This window comes from Triplophysa rosa, linkage group LG23, assembly GCF_024868665.1.
Source record: "Triplophysa rosa linkage group LG23, Trosa_1v2, whole genome shotgun sequence".
In the NCBI taxonomy this organism is placed as follows: Eukaryota; Metazoa; Chordata; class Actinopteri; order Cypriniformes; family Nemacheilidae; genus Triplophysa; species Triplophysa rosa.
Genome location: NC_079912.1, coordinates 2,476,390 through 2,502,597, shown reverse-complemented (window position 1 = coordinate 2,502,597; position 26,208 = coordinate 2,476,390). Strand labels below are relative to the sequence as shown.

The window sequence follows — 26,208 nt, the reverse complement described above, 5'->3', positions numbered from 1 at the left end:
AAGTCTTTTACCACTGTAAAGTGATTTTTACTTGTGGTACTGGACTGTTGTGCTTTTATTTTCATCACTTATCTTTAAACCCGTTTTCCTCCAAATTCCATTCCTGAAAATCATAGCGCTTCAGCCGACCTCAGCCATAACTTTTGTTACATACACAAGGTATGAGCAAAATAAAAACTGATTTGGAAAGGGCTTGAATATGGTATCAAAAACTGTAATATATAAATTTGCACCATGTGTTGGGTTTTCTCAGATCGAATCACATATGAACATAAACATTAAAACATTAAATATATAGATGAATATAAACAAGAACGGCTTTATTGGGCATTCAGTTGTATTAAAATACAACAAGTTCCGAGACGCAAGTACAGCGTGATGACGTCACGAACATTCTAATTACCACGTAAAGCCACCTTGCACCATAGTGACGGGCAGGGCCGTATTAAGACCTCCATGGGCTCCGGGGCTATGAATTACCACAGGTCCCCCATAGAACGTGAACGCATCTCTGTGCTTAAAAATGCGATTTCAGCGCTCAGGAATGTCTTTTAAAGGCACAAAGCAGAACTCGAGGGTCTCGAGACGCACTATTTATAACAAAACAGTTGCTGTACAAACTACATGGCAAGAAATAATAATTAACGACTTACACAAAGAGATCAACATGAGTCATGACAAAAACCTTACTTCAAGCGTTCAAAATAACGGCTGTCAATTCTATAATATTCCAATAAAAAATCAGTTTACCTTAAAAACTTTTTTTCCTGCTTTTGATGTAGGAAAAGTCCTTGATAATGTCATTGAAATCCAGGGATCGGAGGATGTCACATTCCAGGGACATTAACGCTAGATTGTTCAGTCGTTCTTGCAACATTGTTGAACGAAGACTGTTTTTTGACTAAAGACATTTTGGAAAAGGAACGTTCCCTGCTGGAGTAGTAACAGGCAATGTAAGGAAAATAGGGAAAGCTATGTCCACATTAGGAAACATTTATGCATTTGGCAGACGCTTTTATCCAAAGTGACTTACATTACCCTATACATTTGTTTCTAATTAGCAATCCCCTGGGATCCAACCCACGACCTTGGTGTTGTTAACGCCGTGCTCTTACTGAGCTACAGGAAACACCGACTTCAATTGTTTTCTCCGTAGTAGCTGAAGCAATGCTACAACACTTTTGTTTGTCTCATTTTTTGTAAATTCTCTGAAATGGGCGATTTCGAAAAAAATCGACGCATTAGCCATTTCATTAAGACAATTTGGCTTGTTTATAGCGAATATATATAAAATAGAGTTCGTTTAAATACAAAATTAGTATGCATTAAGCCAAACTAACCTAAAATTGGCGGGCAGGATGACCTTTCATGGGCCCGGTCAACTCCGTCTTCGACAGCTTTTGTGAAATATCCTGAAACCTTTGGAATCTTATTAAGTAACTCCTGTCTTCGCTGCTGCTTGTCTCTCAAGTTTTTCCTTTTTTGAGCCCCTCTCTAACATTTTTTGGCAAAACCCGACATTTTAGCAGCTCTTCAACTTCCCAGCATAATCATTCTCATGGTTAAGATCATGAAATGTAAATTTGACACAATCATTGGAAATCTGATCAATCTGATCTTACCAATCAAATGGCTTTAATTTTTGAATGACCTGCACATAAACCTATGGGATGATTGGCGCGCTAAGGATGTCCGCATCCACCAATCACCTCCACTCTTTTCGCAGTTTGGGTTGCTCCTGGAGCCAGCACTTTTTTTTCACACGATTTACTGCACTGCTGGGTGCTCCGCACATCACAACTCAGAGACGTAGATAATTATTTTATATATGTAATTTAAAAATATATATTTGTGTAAAGGCCGGGCCCCCTTGCAGTGACGGGCCCTGGGCTTAAGCCCTGGTAAACCCTTGCGTTAATGCAGCCCTGGTGACGGGTAATAATAGATTATGACGGATTTTTTTACGAGACTGTCAGTCAAAATGACGGACAATAAAAAAGTCTAGTGCAACCTCTGGTGTGTACGTGTGAAAATGTGTGTGCTGCAGTCAGACAGAGAGGTGAGGAGCCTATAGGCCCGTCAGTTAAACAGAGTGGATATAGCCGCGGATGATGAGAGAAGATGAAAAGAACGATTGACAACTTTTTCGTGAATATTGTTAAGTTAAGGCCTGATCCGTCCGAAAATCATAAGCAATGCTCTGACACGGAGCCATCAACCTCCCAGGTTATGTCAAGCCCTGGTCCATTTATCTTGAGATGTTTTAAGTTTAAATTTCAGTTCAGTGAAGCACTTTTTCAGTAAGTTACCTTTCTTGTAGAATTGTGCTTCAAATAAAGAAATTTATGTTGACCAGATTGTTAGTTAATCATTTAAAAGTCAATTTGCCTATATGGACAGCGATTTAAGAAAAATTGAACTGGTAATACTGCGGTGTTAAATGCGATGCGGTCGAAAATTTGGCACAAAAAGTTAGGTGCACCTAAGAAAAAAAGTTAGGCGCACCAGTGCAGCCAGTGCAAAAAGTTAGTCTAGAGCCCTGATACCTGTTTATCCATATGATACGGTGTCTATGGAAATGCTTGACGTAAGATGCAAATTCTCACCCGGAAGTCTGGTTTTCCAGGAAGTGTAGGGGTACATCAGGTAACAGAGGGAAAACATCTTATATGTACCTGTTAGCTAAAGGTGCTACACTTTTTGGAGTTACGCCATCTTGGAAAGAGTGTGATGGAATGTAAATAAATAAAATAGAATAATTCATCTCTATTGAAATTATCTTTTTTGAAAGTGTTCAGAATGGGATCTCACTCAAAATATTCAACCCCGATGTTGTTAAGGACTTCTTTCTAGTCAGATTTCATTAGATTCAGTCAGTCATATAGTGTTTTTAAAGTGTGAAATCAAAGCTGACTTGTGACTCGCTGGTTTTCACGCCTCTGTGTAGATGCTTTTACACAAAGGTTGAGACAGCTCCTCGATTGACTCAGAATGTTAATACTTGAATATGCGTTTTTGAATGAATGTATATTTGGTTTATGTGAAAATGCGTCAGTCAGATATCTGAAATAATCAGTGGTGTTTTATATGGTGCAACGCATCCAGTCACTCTTATTTTGCTCCCCTCATTCAGCAATTCGCTTATCTATCAATGCCCCCGCCCCACAAAGACGTAATGTGCGGCTCACTCTTGAAACTAAAACAAATATGTTTTGCCTGCAGATGCAAGAATTTCCATGGCTAAGGTACAAAACTGTAACATTGACGAAATATGTTGCCTGTATTGTATGCAGTGTAAAGCTAATGCAGAAAACAACATTTGCAACATGGTGTTTAAACTTTAAGCACTGTATTATTGTATAAAGCTCTCCAACTATACTGCAAAGCGCACAAAATGTTAGACATTACGTTTTTTTTGTGAGTCGCTATTGATAAAAGCCAAACATATGTATCAATGCAGGCAACTTTCATGAAGAAAAATCACTAAAAGCCTTCAGTTCTCGCTCGTTGTTTGAGAAATGCGTGCCATACCTGTCAACATTTGTGTACCAAAATCCGGGAGACCCGTGGGGGGTGTTTGTTGGGGGGTTGCGGGGGGGTTGTGCAGGGCAAATAGGGCACCCCTCTGTTATAGTCATTTTAAATCTTTTAATTACTTTATATCCAACATAACATAATTTTCATGTCAAATTCTTAAAATGTAAATCATTAGATTTATTCAGAATAATACTAAAGACTCTTTAATGCAGCTCACAGGGCCATGATTCCTTGGTATATCTGCAAGTTATCATTTTAATTTTGCATTTAAATTTGAGATCTCAACATCAGGCATGAAATAACTTGCATCTAAATGTGGTTTAAAAAAGCACAAGTGGTTTGTCCCTTCACGCATCCCGTAGTTCGGTTGTTTTAACTTTGTTTAATAGTTAGCAGAATGTTTTTATTTACATGGATGGATGGATTTAACAGTGTTTGCGTATTGCAGTTATTATTTACTATAACTGCTTATGGTCACAGTACGGGAGATCTATATTACCTGTTTTATTCAGAATTGACTTTAGAACACTCTTTTCATAACACATTTTGTGTAAAAGCAAAGGAAGTGTAGCAACAACAGCTATTAGACTCTAGCATACTGCATCTACCTGTCGATGGAACAATCTGTCCTCTCCAGTGAGCGGACACAGGCTGTGAGGAGCGAGCGTTAAATGGAAAACGCGGAGTGGAATAGTGGACTTTTAGTGGTGTAATACGTTTTTAGAGGTGAATCCTCTCTAGTCCACTTTGGCTACTGTTCAATTTCGCCTACCAAAGGGCGCCTCAGCCTGTGAGGGCAAATGTGACCCTGGACAACAAAACCAGTCTTATGGGTCAATTTTTCGAAATTGAGATTTTTACATAATCTGAAAGCTGAATAAATAAACTTTCTATAGATATACGAGTTGTTAGAATAGGACAATATCTGGCCGAGATACAACCGTTTAAAACTCTGGAATCTGAGGGTGCAAAAAAATCAAAATATTGAGAAAATCGCCTTTGAAGTTGTTAATCAGGGGCACTGTGGCAGACCATCCACTCACAAAAATAAAGTTTTTATATATTTAAGGTAGGAAATTTACGAAATATCTTCATGGAACATGATCTTTACTTAATATCCTAATGATTTTTGGCATAAAAGAAAAATCTATAATTTTGACCAACACAATGTATTTTTGTCTTTTACTAAAAATGTTCCCGTGCTACTTAAGACTGGTTTTGTGATCCAGGGTCACAAATGATCAGTGGCTCAAACCACGGAGCCACCCCCCTGTTCAGCTGAACGCGTTCCGGTTCCCATCGGTCCGGGAGTTTCAAAGGAGAAATAACTGAAATACGGGAGTTTCACGGGAGAAATAACAAAACAGTAGGGTGGTGGGGGATGGTTGTGAAATACGGGAGACTCCCGGCCAAATTGGGAGTGTTGACAGGTATGATGCACGTGCCCAGAGAGTCAGGGCGCATGACAGTAGAGTTGTCTTTCACGTCTTCTTACTCTGACACGAACATATAAACATAAAAATTCCCATATTAGCAGGTATCCTTGTAAAAGTAGTCTGTTTCATGAACATGAACAGTTGGGAAACGCATGCGTCACAGTATATTATATCCGTATAGTCGCTCTTAAAGGGGCTGCAGCATAATAAAGATCTCAGTCTGTAATGTTCACACAACGGGCCCAAAAACACTCACTGATATTAAAGGAATAGTGTTCCCCTTATATGAGTTGTTCGCAATAAAGGAAAAAAGTAGCATGCAATAATTTCGTTTTTAAATATATTTATTAATGCATTAAACACGTTTGGATGTAGTTTTAGTGTTTCTTTTTTTCTTGCCTCACCCCCGAGTCTGGTGCTACCAAATTAAGGGCTGGTGCCACCAACTGTATGATTTGGTAGCACCAGTGCCACCTCTCTCAAATGTTGGTCAAGAGCCCTGTATATGTGTGTGTATATGTGTACAGGGGCGCAAAAATGGGGTATGCAGTATATGCGGTGCATATGGGCGCCGCACAAGTGGGGGCGCCATTGTGCCAAAATATTATTTAACATTTTTTTAAATAAAACGTTATAAAAATATAACGAAAAAGTCATTGTCTTCTGCAAACAGCGCGCAGCACAGAGCGCCGGAGATATTGCGTGTGGACACTGAAACAGCGCAATGATTGACAGGATGACAGAGACAAGAGCGCAAAAGAACGTTAGTTAATAAAAAATAATTTGAGCTTTCAATGTAAGTGAGTTTGTCTTTGTTTTACTTTAATGATGTTTTCATAAAATGTGAACCACTAACTAAAAATGCTTAAAGCAAGGGGAAAATCCAAAGATTTTTTATTTATTTGCCTTATAATATCTGTTATCCATCTTATTTTGTTTTTTCAATAATATTTGAATTATAAATGCACAGTAAAGGTATGTTTAACATAGGCAAATTTTATTGTTGTGTTTTTATTAAATATTAATGAACCACAAACTAAGCATTCGTTTTAAAGTAGGCCTAAGTGGGAAAAGAACAAAAAAATACAACGCGAGTATATCATGTGATACGTCTTATTCGTCTTATTCTGATAATAATAAATAATGTTAATAATACTTTTTGTTGAAGGAAAGGGAATAATCTATATATAACTTTAAAGATCAAAATAAGTTTATTTCCTCATCAGCACATCTCTGGGCTACAACTCGATTGTTACTTATATTTGGGATATTTAAAGAAGTTTTATTATTTAAAACTTGACAAGTTTTTTTGTTAAAGGTTTTAAATGTCAAAATTCTAGACTACATAAGTGAAACTCACTTTTCAAAGAATACAATAAATAGCCTTATTTGAAGTCTTAGAGGCTGTGTCCACCGAGGCGTTTACGCCTGCGGCCGGCGTTTTTTCAATTGTTTCCTATGGAAACGCCGCGCTTTAAAAAAAAAAGCCATCAGCTGACGGTTTTTTTCCGCGCTCTGCGCTGGTGCGATGCGTTTTTTTCACGCTCAGCGCCGGCGTTCGACCGATCGCCCTGAGTTGAAAAATGCTCAACTTTGGGCAGAACGCTGCGCCTGCAGCGGGCGTTTTCAGCCGAGCTCCTGCCGTTTTCAGCCGCGTAAATGCTCGGTGGACACAGCCCCTTATTTGGTTATTATAAGCAAAAGATCAATTTAAAAACTGTTTAGCCCGATTAATCAAAAAAACAATCGTCCAATTATACGGTTATTAAAATAATCGTTAGTTTCTGCCCTAATTTATTGTGTATGTCAAGCTTTATGTACTTTTATACTTTTTGCTCCTTTGTTTCATTATTTTTCAGATTGTTATTTATCTTTTCAGAATTGTGTATCTGTTACATTGTGAAGCAGTTGGAAAAGTGTTTCTGTAAAAGGAAACCTTTATGCTTCTGTTATAGATGCAAATCTGATTGTCACCTTCACATGATGTAAAATAGAATGACTCTAAAGGTAATATACAACTTGTCTGCAGATTTTTTATTTGTTGTGTGTTTTCTATATTGGGGTGGCCGATGGGGGGCGCCAATACTGATCTCGCATACCCCTCAGAAAATGTGCAGTTGCGCCCCTGTATGTGTATATATATATATATATCTATATCTCTATCGAAGTATTAGAAATTACTCATAGATTGCATATCAGTGACGCACTTCCTGATCATGGGTCATAATTTCACATGGTTTCTGTGGTTTGTTGCAACACATGCGGACAGTAACATATTTAGACCACACTTAATACTGCATTAAAAGTATTTTTGTGTGTGTTTTGTTTTATCCTCTCTTGTGTTTTTGGGGAACTTTAAATCAAGAACGTATGAGTGTCTTCCTGGATATCAGATCTCCTGTTGCTTAGTTACTGTATGCGTGTGTAGCATATTTTGTGTTTGTGGGTAATATATTTTCCCCCAAAATCTTTTTTTTTTTATCGGGTATAGTTTGCGGTAATGTTTAATTACTTTCTAGAAGAGTCTGTTTTAGATGAATGCACCAACTTATCAAATCATTATTTCTCATCTTTAACTACTTCCTCTTCCTTTTTTTCTGTCTGTGTTTTTGGGAGGGTCAGTTTTTGCCTTTGTCTGTTGTTTGAAGCAGATGTATGGTCATTCAGTTGAGGATGCAGTGTGGTTTGTTTCAGGTGAAGGATCTTACAAGGTTCTTGGATCCCGGAGGTCTGGGCGTGATCAGTTTCGAGGATTTCCACAGAGGCATCAGCACTATCAGCGGCGAAGGTACAGACATTCACTGTTAATCTGAAGATATGTGATGATTTTATCGGATGAAGAAAGTCTGGCATTTTCTCATGAAATACTGTTTAGAAAAACCCACAGTGGGCAATAATGAGTCACAGCATCTGTAATTTACTCGCATTAATCACATCTGTAAGCAAGCACACAGATAAATAACGACAGCTGAGTGTTGTGTTTACTTTAAAGACACTTCTGTTAAAAGTGCTTTTACCTGCCAGGTCGGGTAGAGGAATTTGTCAAAACAAACCAAATAACTGTAACAGGTGTAGCAAAAATTTGAGATTGAAATGAAGTCGAATGATGTCATTGCTGAAGCTTGAATGTTTAAAATAAACACGCGAGCAGATACGTTCATCTTCTTGTGGTTTTATAATGACATCAATGTGAAAGCGTTTTCTGTAGATAATGATGTCAGAGTCAGAGCAGGTGTAGTTTCATGTTACTAATGGTCTGCCGGACGTCTTGTGTTTCACGAGTCACATTTCATGAATATATTAGAATCTATGCCTCACATTCATAAGCAATTTCCTGATACGTTAAACAGATTATTATATGACTATAGTTTATATTTCCTCTCTAACAGGTTCTGATCCAGATCTCTACAAGACTCGGCTCAGTTCAGTGGAAGCCGGTGGACCTCCAGAGGAATACGATGAGGTATCACACACATCAATGCTGGAGTTATCGTGTTCATGTCTCGCTCCATGCTTGTCTTGTAGGAATCTGAATTTTTGTAGACCATTGTTGTAGAATCATGGAATCCAGACCAGCACATTCCACAAATTCCCTTAAAGATTAAAAAACCGCAGGAGAACTTTCCTAAATGGAAAACCTGGAGTGTGTGTATTGTTCTTCAGGAGCGCCTCTCTCTGGTTTCTGCTGAAAAGTTTTTCTTACAAAAAAGAAACGTAATGTGTGTCACGGATTAACATCATAGTAATTTGAGATATTTGGATTTGGTTCTAAATGAAGTATATTTTAAATGCTACAAAAAATGTTGGGTTGTTTTAACCCATTTGAACAGACCCAACTGTTGGTAATGCAATATCGCTCGAGTAGTCGTGTATGTAGTGTTCTTTCATGGCTGTGATTAGGCCAGAGGCACAAGGCCGCAGGCAATCACAGCCATGCAGATATAAGAACACTACATACAGTACACGACTACGAGAGCGATATTGCATTTATACATCAGTTCGACGGCACAAGAGTGTAGATAAACCAGAAACAACGTCGGAGTGTCTTTAAACCCCTCCGGTTTTAAAGGAAATGGGGAACTACTTTCTTCCGCCACGAATCCAAGCCCAGCATAACAGTTAAACCTCCGCTACTAAATCCAAACAATCACTTCTTTTAAATTTGCGCTGTGCTGAGAGAGACTTTTAAATGGCAACTCACCGAGAATGTGTTAATCCCATTTCTATTATCTTGATCGAGACCCTCGCTGTAATTTTTTTAAACAATGAGTGCACAGCGCTGTGAATAAATTTCTAGAGACACTGCCAACACTGACAACGTTTAGCTTCACTTAAAGGCGCAGTTCTTAATTAACAGTGGCCACTAGCGTTGTATTATAGATTTGCCACGAATCGCTCAGTCTAAACACGACGGTGGCCACCACAGTACAAAAAGATGTCGTTCTCATGTTGACGCAGGGAAGAGATTTTGCGGGCATTAGAAAGACTGTAGAAAGAGCTATGACTTATGTATTACATAAAATAAAAGGTTTGTGGATTTTAAGTTTAAAAAGAAGGATAAAAGTCAGACAGGAGCTACCTGCGTTAATATTATAAAGACTTTACAGCAGAGACACGTTAGCAGATATGTACTCACAGATATCTATGGAGATACTTTCCAGCAGAGAGACGTTGGTGAGAAAGATCGTCTTGATTCGGATCAGTATGTGAGTAACATACTAACATACCAAGATATGTTGTTGTTGTAATATTAGCTGTGTGACGGAGCAGTTTTGAGCGTCATTGTTTATCTGGAACCGCTTTAATATTGTACTCGTCCAGATACTGGAGAGAGAGAGAGAGAGAGAGAGAGAGTGAGAGCGCGTTGGAGCTGAAACTGGAGAGCGAGCGAGAGCACGTTTTATTCTTTTACTCAATGATGAATAAACTTTCAGTTAATCCGCGGGTCACATGCGTTCCGCACCGGAGAGCACGATCCGTACGGATCATCCACGATCCGTTTCACCACGATACCGCAGCGGAGAGGAAGAGAAAATGCGCATTGTAGAGTTGTTTGTCCGTTTAGGGCTGCTGTACAAAACATGGCGGCGAATTCAATGTATGAAGGGCTGCTCTGTATGTAGATATAAACGGCTTATTCTAAGGTATTACAAACTTAATGGTTCATTATGTAAAGTCTTTATACACCTCTGAAGAAATAGTTTTGTATATTATATTGCATTTCTGTCAATAGATCCTCCTAAAAATGCCGTATTGTTCCTTTAAGTGTGTTCAAATTATCATGGTGTATGGTCGCCACCTAGTGGCCATTTTCCAGTATTGAAGTTTGCGCAGTGTTGAGATTTAGATCTCATTCATCGTACAGCAGTAGCCTAGTTTAGGTTCACAACGCGAACAATCTTTGCCTCGGAGAAAGATATGCCTGTAAGTTTATTTACTATCCGTAAGCGTTCATATTATGTGTTAAAATAATATTGATTCTTGGAAGTTAAACTGTGATCGATATAATGATAATGAAAGAAAGTCCCATCGCATCACATGTATACATCATATGTATCTGTATGTGCAGATCGCAGTGCACGCGTTTATATGTCGGCTATGCCAAACGAATTAATGTGCAGTTAGTAATTTAATATCTTGTTTATTGTATGCCAGTTTTACAAAAAAAAGAGAAAGCATCACATAAGTAAACATTCTGAAAAAAGGATAAACTGCTTCATATGTTTGTTTGCTAGCAATCGAACTTCTTCGCAGTTGCGAGGACAGCATAGCGGAGTGATACAAACAGTCAGTGAAGCGGTTCAACGGTCAGTTCCCGTGATGATCAGCCAATCAGATTTGAGAACCAGAGAGAACTGATGTATAATTTATTTGACATAACCATAGGTTAAACAAGCCCAGCGTTTTAAAAAGTGTATATACCAAAGTATTTAAATGATTCTCCAAAGTGAGGATATGCTGGTACTTATCAAATAGAAATTGTAATATAATTCTATTTTTTGCTTAGTAATATTAAGTCCAGTCAAACAAAATCAAATACAGATCAAATGAGTTTTAGGTTTCTAAAAGCACAGTTGTAAAATTGTTCATTTTTATAATAATATGACCAAAACTTTCGGATACAGTGGCCAGGGCCTTGTTGTGAAGGTGGGGGTCTTTATTTCAGTACTACACATGAAATAAATAATTGATAAAATATTGATATGAGTTCAATTATACAATTCCGCAGTCATATAAACACATTTCGAATGCAGAATGTGATTCACCAATCAGAATAAAACATTCCTGAGATCTGTGTTATATAACTATAGAGTTAAAGCTTGTGTGATATGAAATATCTCATAATGAGGAAGTAAATATAAATGATAATTACACATTCAGTCTGAATGTTTAGAAATGTAAACTGCAAACTGCTTTTCCAAATGCTGTTTCTGGAATCTTATTTTTCCCATTCCTTATTTCTGTCTTAACGTCAGCTCCGAAGAAAAACACGCATGCAAACACACCTGTGTGTTTTCCTGTTAGTGGTGAATGAGTGTTCTGTTTCCATGTTTGCTTTCAAAACACACAGGTTGAGGTGGTGTAGCGTAACACCTCGTCCAGACACACTCGCACACGCACGCATGCACACACACACGCACACACACAAACAGTTGACAATATACAGGACATGCTGATGACAGATTTTACTAAAACACACACACACCTATTATTCACATAACATATGACTTTGGCGAAACATGTTGTCACAAATAAGTGTGTTGTGTGTGGGTTGATCATGTTTTGATATCTTTAGCTGTTAGTTCACGTGAGACCAGCCCGTCCTGAAGAACAGTTGTGGCTGTGTTTCAAAACCTAGTAGGCTGCCAACCATGTTTGGGTATCACGGATGTGTCTGATGTCTAAAATGCTGTCTAGTTCGACTGCTCATTGGGTTTTAAGACACACCTTCAAAATGTAATGACACAGTCTTTTTTGTGTTGTGAGTTTCTATTGGCACATTAATGTTGAATTGGCCACACACCCCACCCCTCTGTGGGACCCGGTGCCCTTTGGACTTTAGTTTTTATTTTCCCCTCTCTCTCTCTCTCACTCTCACTCTCACTCTATCTCTCTCTCTCTCTCTCTCTCTCTCTCTCTCTCTCTCTCTCTCTCTCTCACTCTCACACTCTCTCTCTCACACTCTCTCTCTCTCTCTCTCTCTCTCTCTCTCTCTCTCTCTCTCACACTCTCTCTTTCTCTCTCTCTCTCTCTCTCTCTCTCTCTCTCTCACTGTTGACTCTGTCATCATGACTGTGAGCGTCAGAGGAAGCAGTTGCTGTTAAGGTTTGTTAGGGCAGTATTGTGATAGTGAGAATGGTTTTGGTTATGGCCTCTCCTGCTGTACGAGCCACTCTTGGACTCACACAGGTACGTCAGGTTTTGAGTTACAGGTTTAAATTGAGTTTTGCTTAGAACTGAGTGACAGGATGGAAGGTTTGAGATTCATAGCTTTGAGTTTTTTGAGCTTTTATTGCTAATTTATAATAGCCAGCAATATATGGGGAACATCTGTTGTATTACGTGAGCATTCATAGTCTAGTAGATCAAAGATCATTTTTCAAGATCACTGTCGACTGATGACGGATGTTTTATATTATGTACAAGGATTATTGTACATTGTAGTCTGTTTATTGTCATGTGGGATCATAGACAGTTTTATAACGGATTATATGCACCTGTCAAAATGAATGACTGTATTTTCTTTTAAACAAAGTGTGATGCTTAAAAGTAATTATATAGGCAAAAAGTAAAATCTTGCCTATGTATTAACTTGTTAAAATATACATATTATTATTCCATTCATTAACCGTTTACTAATACCGGTAGTAATAAAGAATCAGTGTAAGAAAAAGTTTTGGCTCTTAGTGTGTCTTAAGTTTGCGAAAACGTTTTGTCAAGTACAAGGTCATGTGCAGCTACTTAGAAATATGATAAAACGGCTTGTTAGATCTGTGCACAGCAGTTTGTGTCGGGTTAGGTGTAGTCATAGAATCTCTGCTTGTAAATAAAACTACAGGTTTGTTTGTTGTAAGGCACAGCTAATGATGTTTTCTTGGTACATATTTATAATTTTGTAGAAGTAATCTTTGAACTTGTATTACTTGATAGCTTTATTTGTCATTAGGCACTGGATCACTTCATTACCTAAACCTGCTCAAGTAAACATTCACCCAAAAACTTAAACGCTGTTGTCATTTACTCACCCGCATGTTCTTTCAAACCTGTTTGACTTTCATTACGAAAGAGGTTTTGTAGAATTGCAAAAATGTTAAAATATCAGTGTGAGAATTAAACGCATGCTTTCTGTTCAACAGATGTTTGATTCGCTGTCCACATTTGATGTATTTGTAATCTGTGTGTGTGTTCCCAGCAGGCGGAGATCTCTGACAGTGCCTATCTCGGCTCAGAAAGTGCCTACAGCGAGTGTGAAACCTTCACAGATGAAGACACGACAGCTCTGGTCCATCCAGAACTTCACGAGGATGTGGAGACAGACAGTGGCATTGAAAATACACTGACGGACGGAGATGATCGCAACAGGTAACATACTCATCATACACAAATATTACATTGAACCCTTTTTATAGGCATAATACGTTCAATATTTATGCTCTTATTACAATGATGGAGTATGAGAGATGATTCAGTGATTCAGCTGCATGTCTTCCTGTTCAATTGTGATCTCTGACCTGTAAAGCACAACGTTTCAGTGACCTTGAAGGTATCAGCAAAAAGTGTTTTTGTCTTATATCAGTAATCTCACAAAGAATGTAAACTATGGTACAATAACAACACAATGTGTTCTCCATGAATCCATTTCTTTGGCATTTAGCTTCTTGTTGTGTTGTGAAGCAAACGCCACAAACACTTCAGGAGTTTTCAATTTCAGTTAAATTTTATTTATATAGCGCTTTTCACAATGTGCATTGTTCCAAAGCAGCTTTACAGGAGAAAATAAGAAAAACTGAAAAACACAAAAAAGGTAAAAATACAGCACAGTGCATGGTGTTTATAGAACAATCAAGATTATTCTAGTAAATAATATCTAATAAATGCAGTTTTGAAGGAAGGGGACAATACAGACTTTTACCGGTTGTTTTGTTTGAAGAAAAACACGTTTTTGTGCTGTGTGTGTATTTGTGTTTATGTTAGTATCTGCTGACTAGAGACTCTTATTTTCCAAGAGCTGATGGAATGGAGCTCAGCTGACAGAGGTGTTCCTGTTTCCTGTGTGTGTCCGTCCGTGTGTGTGTGTGTTATCAGTGTCAGTCTTTATTTTCCTGTCTCCTGGTTGGAGGAAGTGTGGAGTTTGCTCTTTCTGTCTTCCTGCGGCTTAGTTTATTCATCACTTATTTTTAATGCTCTTTCTCCCTGTTACTTTTTATCACTGCACAATATTCTATGTGTCCTTGTGTGTTTCTCCTGATTTTGCATTCCTGCCATGTCAGGGTCACCGTGTCTCGCCAACGCTATCCTTCCTGAAATGCACATTTAGAGTTTTGGGAAATACATTGAGTATTACGATAACTTGTGGATTTTTTCCTAGAGCTGTGCGATATCAAGAGATATGAAGTCTGCTGAGGTGGTCTGACGGCAAATTGGTGTTTATTGCATCATGTTTTGTTTGGAAAAGTAAACATTTTATCAAACTTTCACTGTTCCCTTAATATTGAAAACAACTGAGAAGATAGCGATCAACCCTTGCCTTCTGCTTCTTGTAAATACTTCCATGTATTGTGAATGTCATGAAATTGATGTGTGTCAAAAAATGACATTTAAACGAGGTGGATTTGAAAACAGATGGACTGGTGAAGTAGGAAGTATTTTATTGCTGAGTATTCAGTGAAGTGATTGATGTCCATGAGTCTGTTATGTCAGTGTTTTGGTTGTTATATTCCAACTGACAGCCGGTCCCAGTTTTGCTTTTTTTGCGTAGTTCATTGTATGTATATTCCGGAATGAAGTTTATTTGGTGGCTTTAAAAGAGACTGAAAAGTTACATTTAGCTGTCACATTTGCTGACTTTTAAATGTTCTTTATTACCAGAATAGAAGTGGTTTTGATGCACAAAGTTAATTTTATTGTCTCTTAACAAAATTTTTTTTTTTAAACTAATGGAAATGCAGATCCTGTCGTAAATAATGGTGTAAAATTTATTTTTAAAACGCTTGCTCCATCATTAACCCTTAGCAGATCTTGACTCTCTTAGACAACATAAATTCATGCATATGGTGATTAATCCGATTCAACAGATGTTGACACACACACACACAAACACACATAGTTAATCAGATTAAGGTTCTCTGGCTCTCTGTTATGGACACACACACATACACACACATGTCAGTACGGCTGTGCTTTGTGAGCATTTATAGCTGCTAAAACAGAAATTTGGTCTTGATTCAGGTTTACTGGGTCACAAACGCCTGGAATGTTCACAGATCGAACTATAAACGTATTTCCATATGTAAGCCTCTTTTAACTTAAACAACAGTTAAAGCCTAGTTTATTTAGAGTTATCAGCATTTCGTTGCCGAGCGTTGTGGTTTGGTTTGTGTCGCGCTGTCTGCCCAGTTGCTAAGAGTATCTAAAGACCGAACGAATCGCCTGAGGATGCGATCGCTGTCTTCACGGGTGCTTTGCGTGGCCAACCGCAGTGTCACTATGAGAAGGGGGTAAATTTGTGAAGGATTTGTGTTTATGTAGGACTTAATGTAATGTAACAGTGGAAATACACGATAATTTTATTTTTTGTCATTTTTATTGTGCATAAAGATATTTATGTTTGTTCGTTTTTTGTAGTTGTTTTTAATGTTGTATTACAGTATTGGGTCACTGAGTTCACCAATCAAATGCATATACAGGGTTAACTGTCAGGACTCAGGACATCAGAGTCTGGCTCATCCAATCAGCTGGCAGTAAACTGTCAGTATTTGTTATGGTAAAGATTTCACGAAAACACACAAAGTTATGTCAAAGTGAAGTTTTAACACAGCTGGCATAATCACTGTTCAAATTGAATTCTTCAGACATTTGTGGCTGCCATGAGATTAAAGTGAATGATCAGATTATCGTCCTAAAGACGAATTGATTAACTTCTGCCTTGACTGATATACAGTAAACACAAACATATATTTAGGTTTTGTCTGTGTTTTACAGGAGGATTGAAATGGATTATTTGGTGTTGTAAAGTTTACAGGTGATGTTCTGTATTGTGTGTTAACTGTGTTTGTTTAAATGGGTCAGTCACAGGTTGGTGGAAAAGGGCCAAAAGAAAATAGATTTTAGGATGATTTTGAGTTTTGATGAAAAACTGTTTTAATTTTGTATTGTATTGTGTTTTGTAAGTATTACCTAAAGTATTTGTAAGAGCATGCTAGAGGAAATTAAATAATATATAAAGATAATGTGGAATTACTACAGGCTCATGTTTAATCTTACAGAATATTTTGTAAACAAAAAATAATTTCTATCAAGGTTCCGGTTCTTACATTCAAAACAGTCTAGTAAATTCGGCCACATTAATGTACAACAACAAAAAATTATTTCTTAATTCTTCTCCACCTGTTAAAGTTTCAGTGTCAATAGTAGCACATCTTAATTTATTTCTTCAATCTTGTACTTTTAAAATATACATGGATTAATCACATCTATATTTGATATGATGGTAGGTTCACGCTGGGCTCTGATCTGAATGGCCACACCACAGTGGCTGTGATTGGTGGAGAGGAGGAGCACTTTGAGGATTTTGGCGAGAGCAACAACGCTTCAGACCTGCTTTTTGCCAATCAGGAGGAGGGGAGAGTGGCTCCGGAGGGGGAGGGAGATGCGGAGGCACTCCCACACCCTGACAGTCCACTGCCACGCCCACTGATGTTGCTGTCACCAAGGTAACACACAGTAAACAAAACCTATAGATGTGGGATTTCTTAAAATCATATAAACTATCACTTATAAAAAGTGTATGTAGATTGCTAAAATAATCTTTCAGATTAAAGTTGTGGTTGTTTAAAATTTTTTTATGAACTATATTTTTGTGATATATGTGTTTAAAGTTGATATAGGTACAGCTGGCAGGAGGTGAATAATGTTGACCAGTACCTCTCTCTCCTTGTGTATTATGAAAATTTTAATCTAAGTTAACTATTAACAGCGAGTAAAGGTTAGGTCATGTAGTTATTGTTTTACTGGTTGTCAGGTGTTTGAGATTTAGCAAACACACACTTCAAGACGGCATGGAAACACAGTATAAACGCAACACGCACTCGTGCACTGTATGCCTCACCTCTGTGTCCCTCTGACCTTCACCGTCTCTCAATGTTTCTCATAATGTCACTCACGCACTCCACGCCACCCTCTCCTCTCCTTTAACCTCCTCATTTCTCCACTGGTCTCCTCCACATCAGCCCCAGCTCTTTTCCCGCTAGCTTTCAGAGCTTCCTTCAGTCGGAGGCGCTGGAGTTTTTCTGCACTCACTGTCATAAGCAGATCAGTCGTCTGGAGGATCTGTCCACGCGACTGCAGCTATTAGAGATGAATAGGTAACACGCTCCAGCCGTGTGCTCGTTCGCCTGCGTGTTCTACACACACACACACACACACACGTGTCACTGCCTGCAGTGTGTGTTTCATTTACATGCAAAGAAATCTACGGTGTGTTGGTTTTTCCTTTTTAAAAGGTCATAATGTTTGTAAATGGAATGTTTGTGCTGTGACCTTCTGCTTTATCTGATTTTGAATGTGTGTGTTTTGTTGTGTGTTTGATGCATGCACAATCGCGTGTTTGTGAGTTTAATATGAACAATGTACAGTGGAACATAAACATCATGGGGACTTTGGTAAAGGAGTTTCTACGAGATCAGACCTACGTAACAGGGACAAAATCTCCTTTCAAACTCTCTTGTTACACCTTCCATAGAATTGTTAATATGCGTCGGCTGTGAGGTCATTAGCATTGAAAGAAGAGCATTGAGAAAGAGTCGAGCACCTCTGGATGTTTTTTTGACCTGGAGAGAGTTTATTTTCCTCTCACTCTTCTCTCTTCCTGACTCTTTCCTGTTTGTTTTCAAATTTTTTTAGTTCCAGTAAGAGGCTGTCCAGTAAGAAAGCAGCGAGGTGAGAATCTACTCTCTTTATTCATCAAACTCTAGTTTTATAGACGCATCATGTGACCATTGTGTGTTTGTGTTTTTTTTTCAGGCATTTGCAGCAGTGCAGTGCTCTGGATGGTATGGGCGATCTGACTCGAGATATTTTGGACCTTGCGGATCTGGACATCACTGACAAGGTTCTGAATCTCACGTTGTGTCCAAATGATGAACTGTACTGAGTTTTCAGATCAGTCCTTTTGTGTAGTGTTTTGCTGTACACATTGTTTTTAAGCCACTGACTGTGTATTTCATGTCTTCTAACCACCCAAGTACCTGCCCGCTAGATCCCATCCCCACTCATCTCCTCCAGGCCATCTCTCCTTCGGTTGTTCCTGCTCTGACCCACATTATCAACTCGTCTCTCACCACTGGTACATTTCAAACAGTCTTCAAAGAGGCCCATATTAAGAAACCCACTCTTAATCCTGCACTGAACTACAGACCGGTATCACTCCTCCCCTTCATTGCAAAAACTCTTGAACGTGTGGTATGTAACCAGCTCTCATCCTTTCTCACCCAGAACAACCTCCTGGACAGCAACCAGTCTGGTTTCAAGAGCGGTCATTCTACTGAGACTGCGCTGCTCTCTGTCATTGAAGCCCTGAGACTGGCAAGAGCCGCCTCTAACTCATCTGTACTTATCCTACTGGATCTGTCTGCTGCCTTTGACACTGTTAACCACCACATACTCCTGTCGACCCTCAAGGCTATGGGTGTCTCTGGAGTGGTGCTACAATGGTTCAGGTCTTACCTCACAGGTAGGTCATTTAGAGTATCCTGGAGAGGAGAGGTCTCTGAGTCCCAGCATCTCGGCACAGGGGTGCCTCAGGGCTCAGTGCGTGGTCCGTTGCTATTTTCTATTTACATGTCATCCCTAGGCTCTGTCATTCGGAAACATGGCTTTTCCTATCACTGCTATGCGGATGATACAGAACTCCAACTGTCATTTCAGCCTGACGATCCGACTGTTTCTGCACGCATTTCATCATGCCTAGCCGACATCTCGCTCTGGATGAACGACCATGTCTTGCAGCTGAACCTCGCTAAAACAGAACTGCTTGTAATCCCGGCCAACACAAAAATTCATCACAATTTCTCCATTCAACTGGGCTCATCAACCATCACAACTTTCAGAACGGCCAGAAACCTGGGAGTGGTGATCGACGATCAGCTTAACTTCACTGATCAGGTTGCCAGCACCACCCGGTCCTGTAGATTCATCCTGTACAATATTAGGAAAATTAGACCTTTCCTATCCGAGCATGCTACGGTTCTACAGGCTCTTGTTCTGTCCAGACTGGACTACTGCAATGCGCTACTGGCTGGACTTCCAGCTTGCACAACCAAACCTCTACAGATGATCCAGAATGCAGCGGCAAGAGTGGTCTTCAATGAACCGAAGAGAGCGCACGTCACTCCTCTCTTCATTAAGTTACATTAAGTTTTGGGGCAGTCGTGGCCTAATGGTTAGAGAGTTGGACTCGTGACCAGAAGGTTGCCGGTTTGATTCCCAGGGTAACGACTGAGGTGCCTTTGAGCAAGGCACCCTATCCCTATCCCTGCTCCCCGGGCGCTGCAGTGATAGCTGCCCACTGCTCCGGGTGTACGTGTGTTCACGACTTGCTGTGCATGTGTTCACTACTCTCTGGATGGGTTAAATGCAGAGGTCACATTTCGGGTATGGGTCACCATATCTGACTAATAGGTCACTTTCACTCACCTACAAAGGTGAAAGTGTGGTGGCCTACAAGGCCTTGAGGCCTACAAGACCACCACTGATTTGGCACCCTCTTACCTTCACTCGCTAATGCAGACTTATACAGGTGCTGGTCATATAATTAGAATATCATCAAAAAGTTGATTTATTTCACTAATTCCATTCAAAAAGTGAAACTTGTATATTATATTCATTCATTATGAATGAATGCTGCTGCTGACCAACTTTATGGAGATGCAGATTTCATTTTCCAACAGGACTTGGCACCTGCACACAGTGCCAAAGCTACCAGTACCTGGTTTAAGGACCATGGTATCCCTGTTCTTAATTGGCCAGCAAACTCGCCTGACCTTAACCCCATAGAAAATCTATGGGGTATTGTGAAGAGGAAGATGCGATATGCCAGACCCAACAATGCAGAAGAGCTGAAGGCCACTATCAGTGCAACCTGGGCTCTCATAACACCTGAGCAGTGCCACAGACTGATCCATTCCATGCCACGCCACATTGCTGCAGTAATTCAGGCAAAAGGAGCCCCAACTAAGTATTGAGTGCTGTACATGCTCATACTTTTCATGTTCATACTTTTCAGTTGGCCAAGACGTCTAAAAATCCTTTCTTTGTATTGGTCTTAAGTAATATTCTAATTTTCTGAGATACTGAATTTGGGATTTTCATTAGTTGTCAGTTATAATCATCAAATTAAAAGAAATAAACATTTGAAATATATCAGTCTGTGTGTAATGAATGAATATAATATACAAGTTTCACTTTTTGAATGGAATTAGTGAAATAAATCAACTTTTTGATGATATTCTAATTATATGACCAGCACCTGTATACCCGCCAGATCCCTACGCTCTGCAAACGAACGACGTCTTGTGGTGCCATCCCAAAAAGGTAAAAGATCTCTCTCACATACCTTCTCGGGATCGGTTCCACATTTATGGAATGATCTGCCCGCTGCTACAAGATCAGCATCTTTAAGAACCGTCTGAAACACATCTCTTCCGTCAGCACCTGACTGATCAGTTCTAGATCTCTTTTCTACTTTTTCACAAAAAAAAAACGTATACGTGTGTGCACGCTTGCGTGTTTGGATGGCACTTGGCGGGTCCGGAATGAATTCCCTCCCAGTCCGTATCCGCAGATTGATCATCTGCGCAACGTTGCATGAAGTCAAACACACCCGATATTATTGGATATCGCGATGATTTTTAAGTCGATTATTGATAAAAAAAATTTAACACATCGCCCAGCCCTAGTGTGTGCACCTGTAATGTTTTTGTGTGTGCGTATATGTTATGTGTGTGTTTTTTGTGTGTGAGTGCGTATACGTTGTGTGTGTGTTTGTGTGCACATGTAATGTTTCTGTGTTTTTGCATGTGTGTGTGCGCATTAAGGTATTTGTTTATGCTTGTCTGTTTGTGCTTATATGTCTGCGTGTGTGTGTGTGTGTGTGGAGGGTTATGTGTATGTGTGTTCACATGGAATGGGCCTGTGTTTTAATGTGTGGACGTTTGTGTGGATGTGTACATGTACAGTATGTGCTTTTGTGTGTGTGTGCGTGTGCGTGTGCGTGTGTGTGTGTGTGTGTGTGTGTGTGTGTGTGTGTGCGTGTGCTGTGCGTGTTTCACGAGTTCGACTATGCAGATAATAACATAGTAGTGCTGGTAGAAAGGTATGCGTATTTGGCGTGCTGTCCAGGGAGCGGGCCCCGAGCTCGCCAGTTCCCTGGAGTACTCTCCCCCCTGATCAGGGAGAGTGCACCGAGCTCTGAACCGGCCCGAACTCAGAGCGCACCCCCCGGGTTATTGTGGGAGCAAGCTGGCTCGAGGAGAGGAGCCGGGGTGGTGGAGGGATTCTTAGAGCTTGTAGAGATGGTGCAGGTAAGACGGCTTGTCTATTTGTAAGAACGCTGCTCTGAGCTGGTAGGTTGGATGCAGTGACTGCTGATTACGGATCAGCCGGGCTGATTATCTGCTCCGGCTCCTCCCGAACTTTGTTAAATTAAACATTATTTGTAATTGTGTTAGTTTGTGTGCGTGGGTTTTGTGTATGTTTGTGTGCATGTGTGTGTTTATGAATGTGTTAGTTCATGTGTGTGTTTGTGTGTGCACATGTAATGTGTGTCTATTTTAGTGAGTATGTCTGTGTGTTCGTGAATGTGGGTTTCTGTGTGTGTGTGTACATCTAATGTGTCTCTGTTTTATTTCGTTTGTGTATATGACAGGTGTTATTGCTTGAGAAGCGCGTGTGTGAGCTGGAGACGGATTCGTCAGAGAGCGAGGAGCAGATCGCTCGTCTGCGGCAGGAGAATCTCACTCTGGTTCACCGTGCGAACGCTCTGGAGGAGCAGCTGAAGGAACAGGAACTCCACACGGAGGATACCTTACACCTGCACACTCGCAAACACAGAGACGCTCTTGCCAAACTCCAGCGAGAGAGAGAACTCGAGATCGAGAACCTTCAGGCCAGGTCAGTGTGAAGGTGGACAAATCACTGCATTTTATATTCTTTATAAAAAAAAATAATGAAACTTAAGGAATGAACATAATTTGAGCAAAATCTGTTCACCTAGCCGACCCAAGAGAATAAAAAACAACCCACGGCAATAGTTTGATGTCTTTTGTTTTGTAATCTTTGGGTCTGGGTTGGTTTGCTCTCCTGCCATCTAGTGGAGAGGAGCACATCTCGGTTTGGCTCAATGTTTAATGAAGTCCGGCTGTGTTAACAGAATCCTCCGTTTTCTCTCACCCAGTATTGTGTTTAAATGTTTTCACTGTGTGCTCTGCCCTAAAAGAAAATATCATTCTGTGATTTTGTCTCGTGTTCCTGTGTGTTTAGGCTTCATCAGTTGGACGAGGAGAACAGCGAGTTAAGGTCGTGTGTTCCCTGTCTGAGAGCCAACATAGAGAGACTAGAGGAGGTATAGAAAAACACAGTCCAAAATTCACTTTTGCCACTCTTGGGTGAATTGAAAAAATCTCTTCCTATGAATATTTCACATTGACTATGAACTTGTATTTTGCATTATATTTTCTAAATATTATTTTCATAATAAAAACATGCTTGGTCTGTTTTTAAAAGATGTAAATGGGTGGTTGACAAATAAAAAGCACCATGGTGTGACAGCAAAAAACAACAACATTATAACATTTTATTTTATATAATTACTTTTTAAATTTATAATCTAAAATAGCATAGAAGAGATTTATCTTCATTGTTAGTTTTTTGCTGTCCCACCACATGACAAGTTTTTTTGTTAACTACCCAAATACAGTTTCTAATAAAACAATAACCATTTTTTTAACTAGTTAAAGAAAACCTCACTTGCTTTTGTGATCATTTTGAATCCTACACACAAATGCACGTACGGTCTCTGTGGTTACCAGTCTTTCATTTGTTTTGTTTTGTTTTGTTTTTTTGTAGGAGAAAAGGAAGCTGCAGGATGAGATAGACGATGTCACAGACCGATTGAACGAAGAAATGGAATCTCGCCGGAAGATGTCAGACAAACTGAGCCATGAACATCACACCAATCATAAAGAGAAGGAGTGCACGCAGGGGGTAAGAGATCTTGTGTTGACCTCACAAATGTTATTGTGTGTGTGTTCCTCTCTGTTAATAGCTTGTGTGTGTGTGTGTGTGTGTGTGTGTGTGTGTGTGTGTGTGTGTGTGTGTGTGTAGTTGATAGAGGACTTGAGAAAGCAGCTGGAACATCTGCAGCTGTTTAAATTGGAGATGGAAGCTAAAAGAGGTCGATCGGCGAGCTCTGGACTGCAGGAGTACAACACGCACATGAGAGAGAACGAACTGGAGCAGGAGATACGCAGACTCAAACAGGTAAACACAGACTCTGACAGGTAAACACAGGTGCAGACTCAAACAGGTAAAGCGACACTCTCTCTCTTTCTGTGTGCAGGACAATCGCAGTCTGAAAGAACAGAATGATGAATTGAATGGCCAGATTATAAATTTGAGTATCCAGGGAGCAAAGAGTCTGTTTACAGAGTCTCTCTCCGAGTCTCTCGCCGCTGAGATCAACAACGTCTCCCGCACTGAGGTCTGTATTACACACACACCAGTACAATGATGCTGTTCTGCTTGGCGTTTGATATCACCATTATAATTTTGTTGACTTGTTTGTGTGCAGCTGATGGAGGCGATACACAAACAAGAGGAAATCAACTTTCGTCTGCAGGATTATATCGACCGCATCATCGTCGCCATCATGGAGTCTAACCCCTCCATCCTGGAGGTCAAATAATCACGACACGAGCAGTCAAGAGTGATTCATAAACTGTAACATTGAACAGACCCGGATAGAATGTGAAGAATACTGTGTTGATCAACACCGCTTTCACAGAAAAATGATTTGATTCTGATCACTGTCGATGTGTGTGTGCGTGTGTGTGAGAGACAGATTGACTGTTGGTTCCTGTGACGTCCCTGTGTTGGGTTCGAGGCACCATTTCTCTTTCTGCATTTATGATGTGTGAACATGAAAGATATTCATAGATTGAATTTCACATTATTTGTGTGCGAGACATCTACACACATGCTCATACGCACATGTTCATATATAGATGTGCAGTGTAAATGTTTTGAGTTAAATAGCAGTGTAATTGAAGATAAACAGTCACACCATCAGCCCACGTGAGGGACATTTGCTGACCTGAGGGTTTATCGTGTGTCTGTTTGACTTGTGACTCTTAACTGAGTTTGATCCAGATTTGTTTTAACTTTAGCAGCTTATATATTAGTTATATAATGTAAGTTGTATATTCTCATGTACACGTTGTCTTTAAACTCTTATTTATTACGATGATGCAGAATGCAAAGGATCAAGAAAGATCACTTTCTTGCTGAGTTGTTGCTGGATATCCGTCTACTCTGTCCTGGAGTCATTCAGAAAGACTTTGATTTCCTGTACAAAAAGACTCTTAAAATCTCTTGGAAATGAGATTACCTTAAAAACATTCACTGGAGAAAACCATTCACTGCACTCCAATGTTTTATTCAAAGAGATTTCTTTACTATTTAAATGGTTTAAAATGTAAAAAGGTTACTCAAAAAGTGAAAAAACGTGTTTTAACGGAAGATGCAAAAGAAGACACCTGAAGACACAAATTAGACTTTTCATAAGCCAGTTTGTTTATTTCTGGCTGTCAGCACTCTACAGTCATTTCGTTTCGCTCTCTGTGAAATTTGGATGTAAATATTAATCTCAAACATTTTCTTTATTTTTGGATTGCTTCACATATTTTTATGGACAAAAGGAAAGGGAGATTCTGTTTGATTTTGTCTTCCACTTGAGTGATGTTATGGATGGACATCTCTCTCTCATCTGGCACAAGCATGCTTCACTTTTACTTTGGGATTTTGATACTCACGGCTCGTCATACTTCCAGTTTTAAATAATGAGCGACAGAATGCTGTCCTCATGAGATATTTATCTTATTTTGGATTGTGAAAGCGCTGCAGCATTTTTATTTGTACAATCACGCTGCTGGTTTTTTTCTTTCTGCTTATACAATACTTACACAAAAGTATTTCAGATTTGTTGTCTGATGTTTTGTAAAGGATGATGGGGAATAGAGTTGAGAAGAGTTCTGCTATCTTCAGTCTTTGACCAAAGGATCGGACTTTCTCATCCAAACGGTCGACTGCTGTTCTCGTCTGTACGGCCGATTTACTGTATTTACTATGATGGACACTTTAAAGTACAGGAACAGTTATGCCTCTGTGAACTTGCGTCTTGGACTGTCAGATTCCTTAATTTCCTTGAAGGAAGAACTGAATTTACTGCTATCAATATGATGTTAAACAAATAAAAATGTGCACATTATTTTACATTCAATACATGTTTCCAGTGTCCAAAGAAAACATTTCCCAGCTTAGGAGTTCTGCTTGCCACTTAGACTTTAAAGACTAATAATAGTTCTACATAAATGTTAATACAGAGTAAAAGTGAAGAGGCACTCCTTATAATCAAGGACAAAAGTGTACAGATGTTTACTCTTAATTGTTAAGGTTACTGTATAAATGATAAATCTATCAGTATTGTCTTCTGTTGAATGTTTTGCTTTCTTTTGAAGATGCCCCCTAAGATGTATCTTTTACTGTATGGGGTCTTATAGATTTTCAAATAATTGTATGAAGGTTCAATGAAAATAAATTGGTCACCAATAAATTAAGTGAAAACACCTGCTTTGTGGATATTTGTTTTTTACAAAATGCATTTGTTTGAACAAATTGCACTTAACGAACACATAAGAGGATGCATACGAATTTATACAAGATAATTCACCCAAAATGACAA

The 26,208-nt window shown here is 39.3% G+C and overlaps 1 protein-coding gene across 1 annotated transcript in view; it reads left to right on the top strand.

Moving 5' to 3' along the window:
• The window catches only part of rab11fip3 (RAB11 family interacting protein 3 (class II)), a 33,191-nt gene extending 7,445 nt beyond the window's left edge, over positions 1-25,746 (top strand). The window contains 13 exon segments of the mRNA XM_057322359.1: positions 7,668-7,761; positions 8,363-8,436; positions 13,390-13,556; positions 16,688-16,906; positions 17,423-17,557; positions 18,096-18,131; positions 18,216-18,303; positions 22,117-22,361; positions 22,731-22,812; positions 23,316-23,453; positions 23,574-23,729; positions 23,809-23,949; positions 24,040-25,746. Of these exon segments, the coding sequence (XP_057178342.1) occupies positions 7,668-7,761; positions 8,363-8,436; positions 13,390-13,556; positions 16,688-16,906; positions 17,423-17,557; positions 18,096-18,131; positions 18,216-18,303; positions 22,117-22,361; positions 22,731-22,812; positions 23,316-23,453; positions 23,574-23,729; positions 23,809-23,949; positions 24,040-24,153 (1,689 nt within the window). The 3' untranslated portion in view covers positions 24,154-25,746.
• The last annotated feature ends 462 nt before the right edge of the window (positions 25,747-26,208 follow it).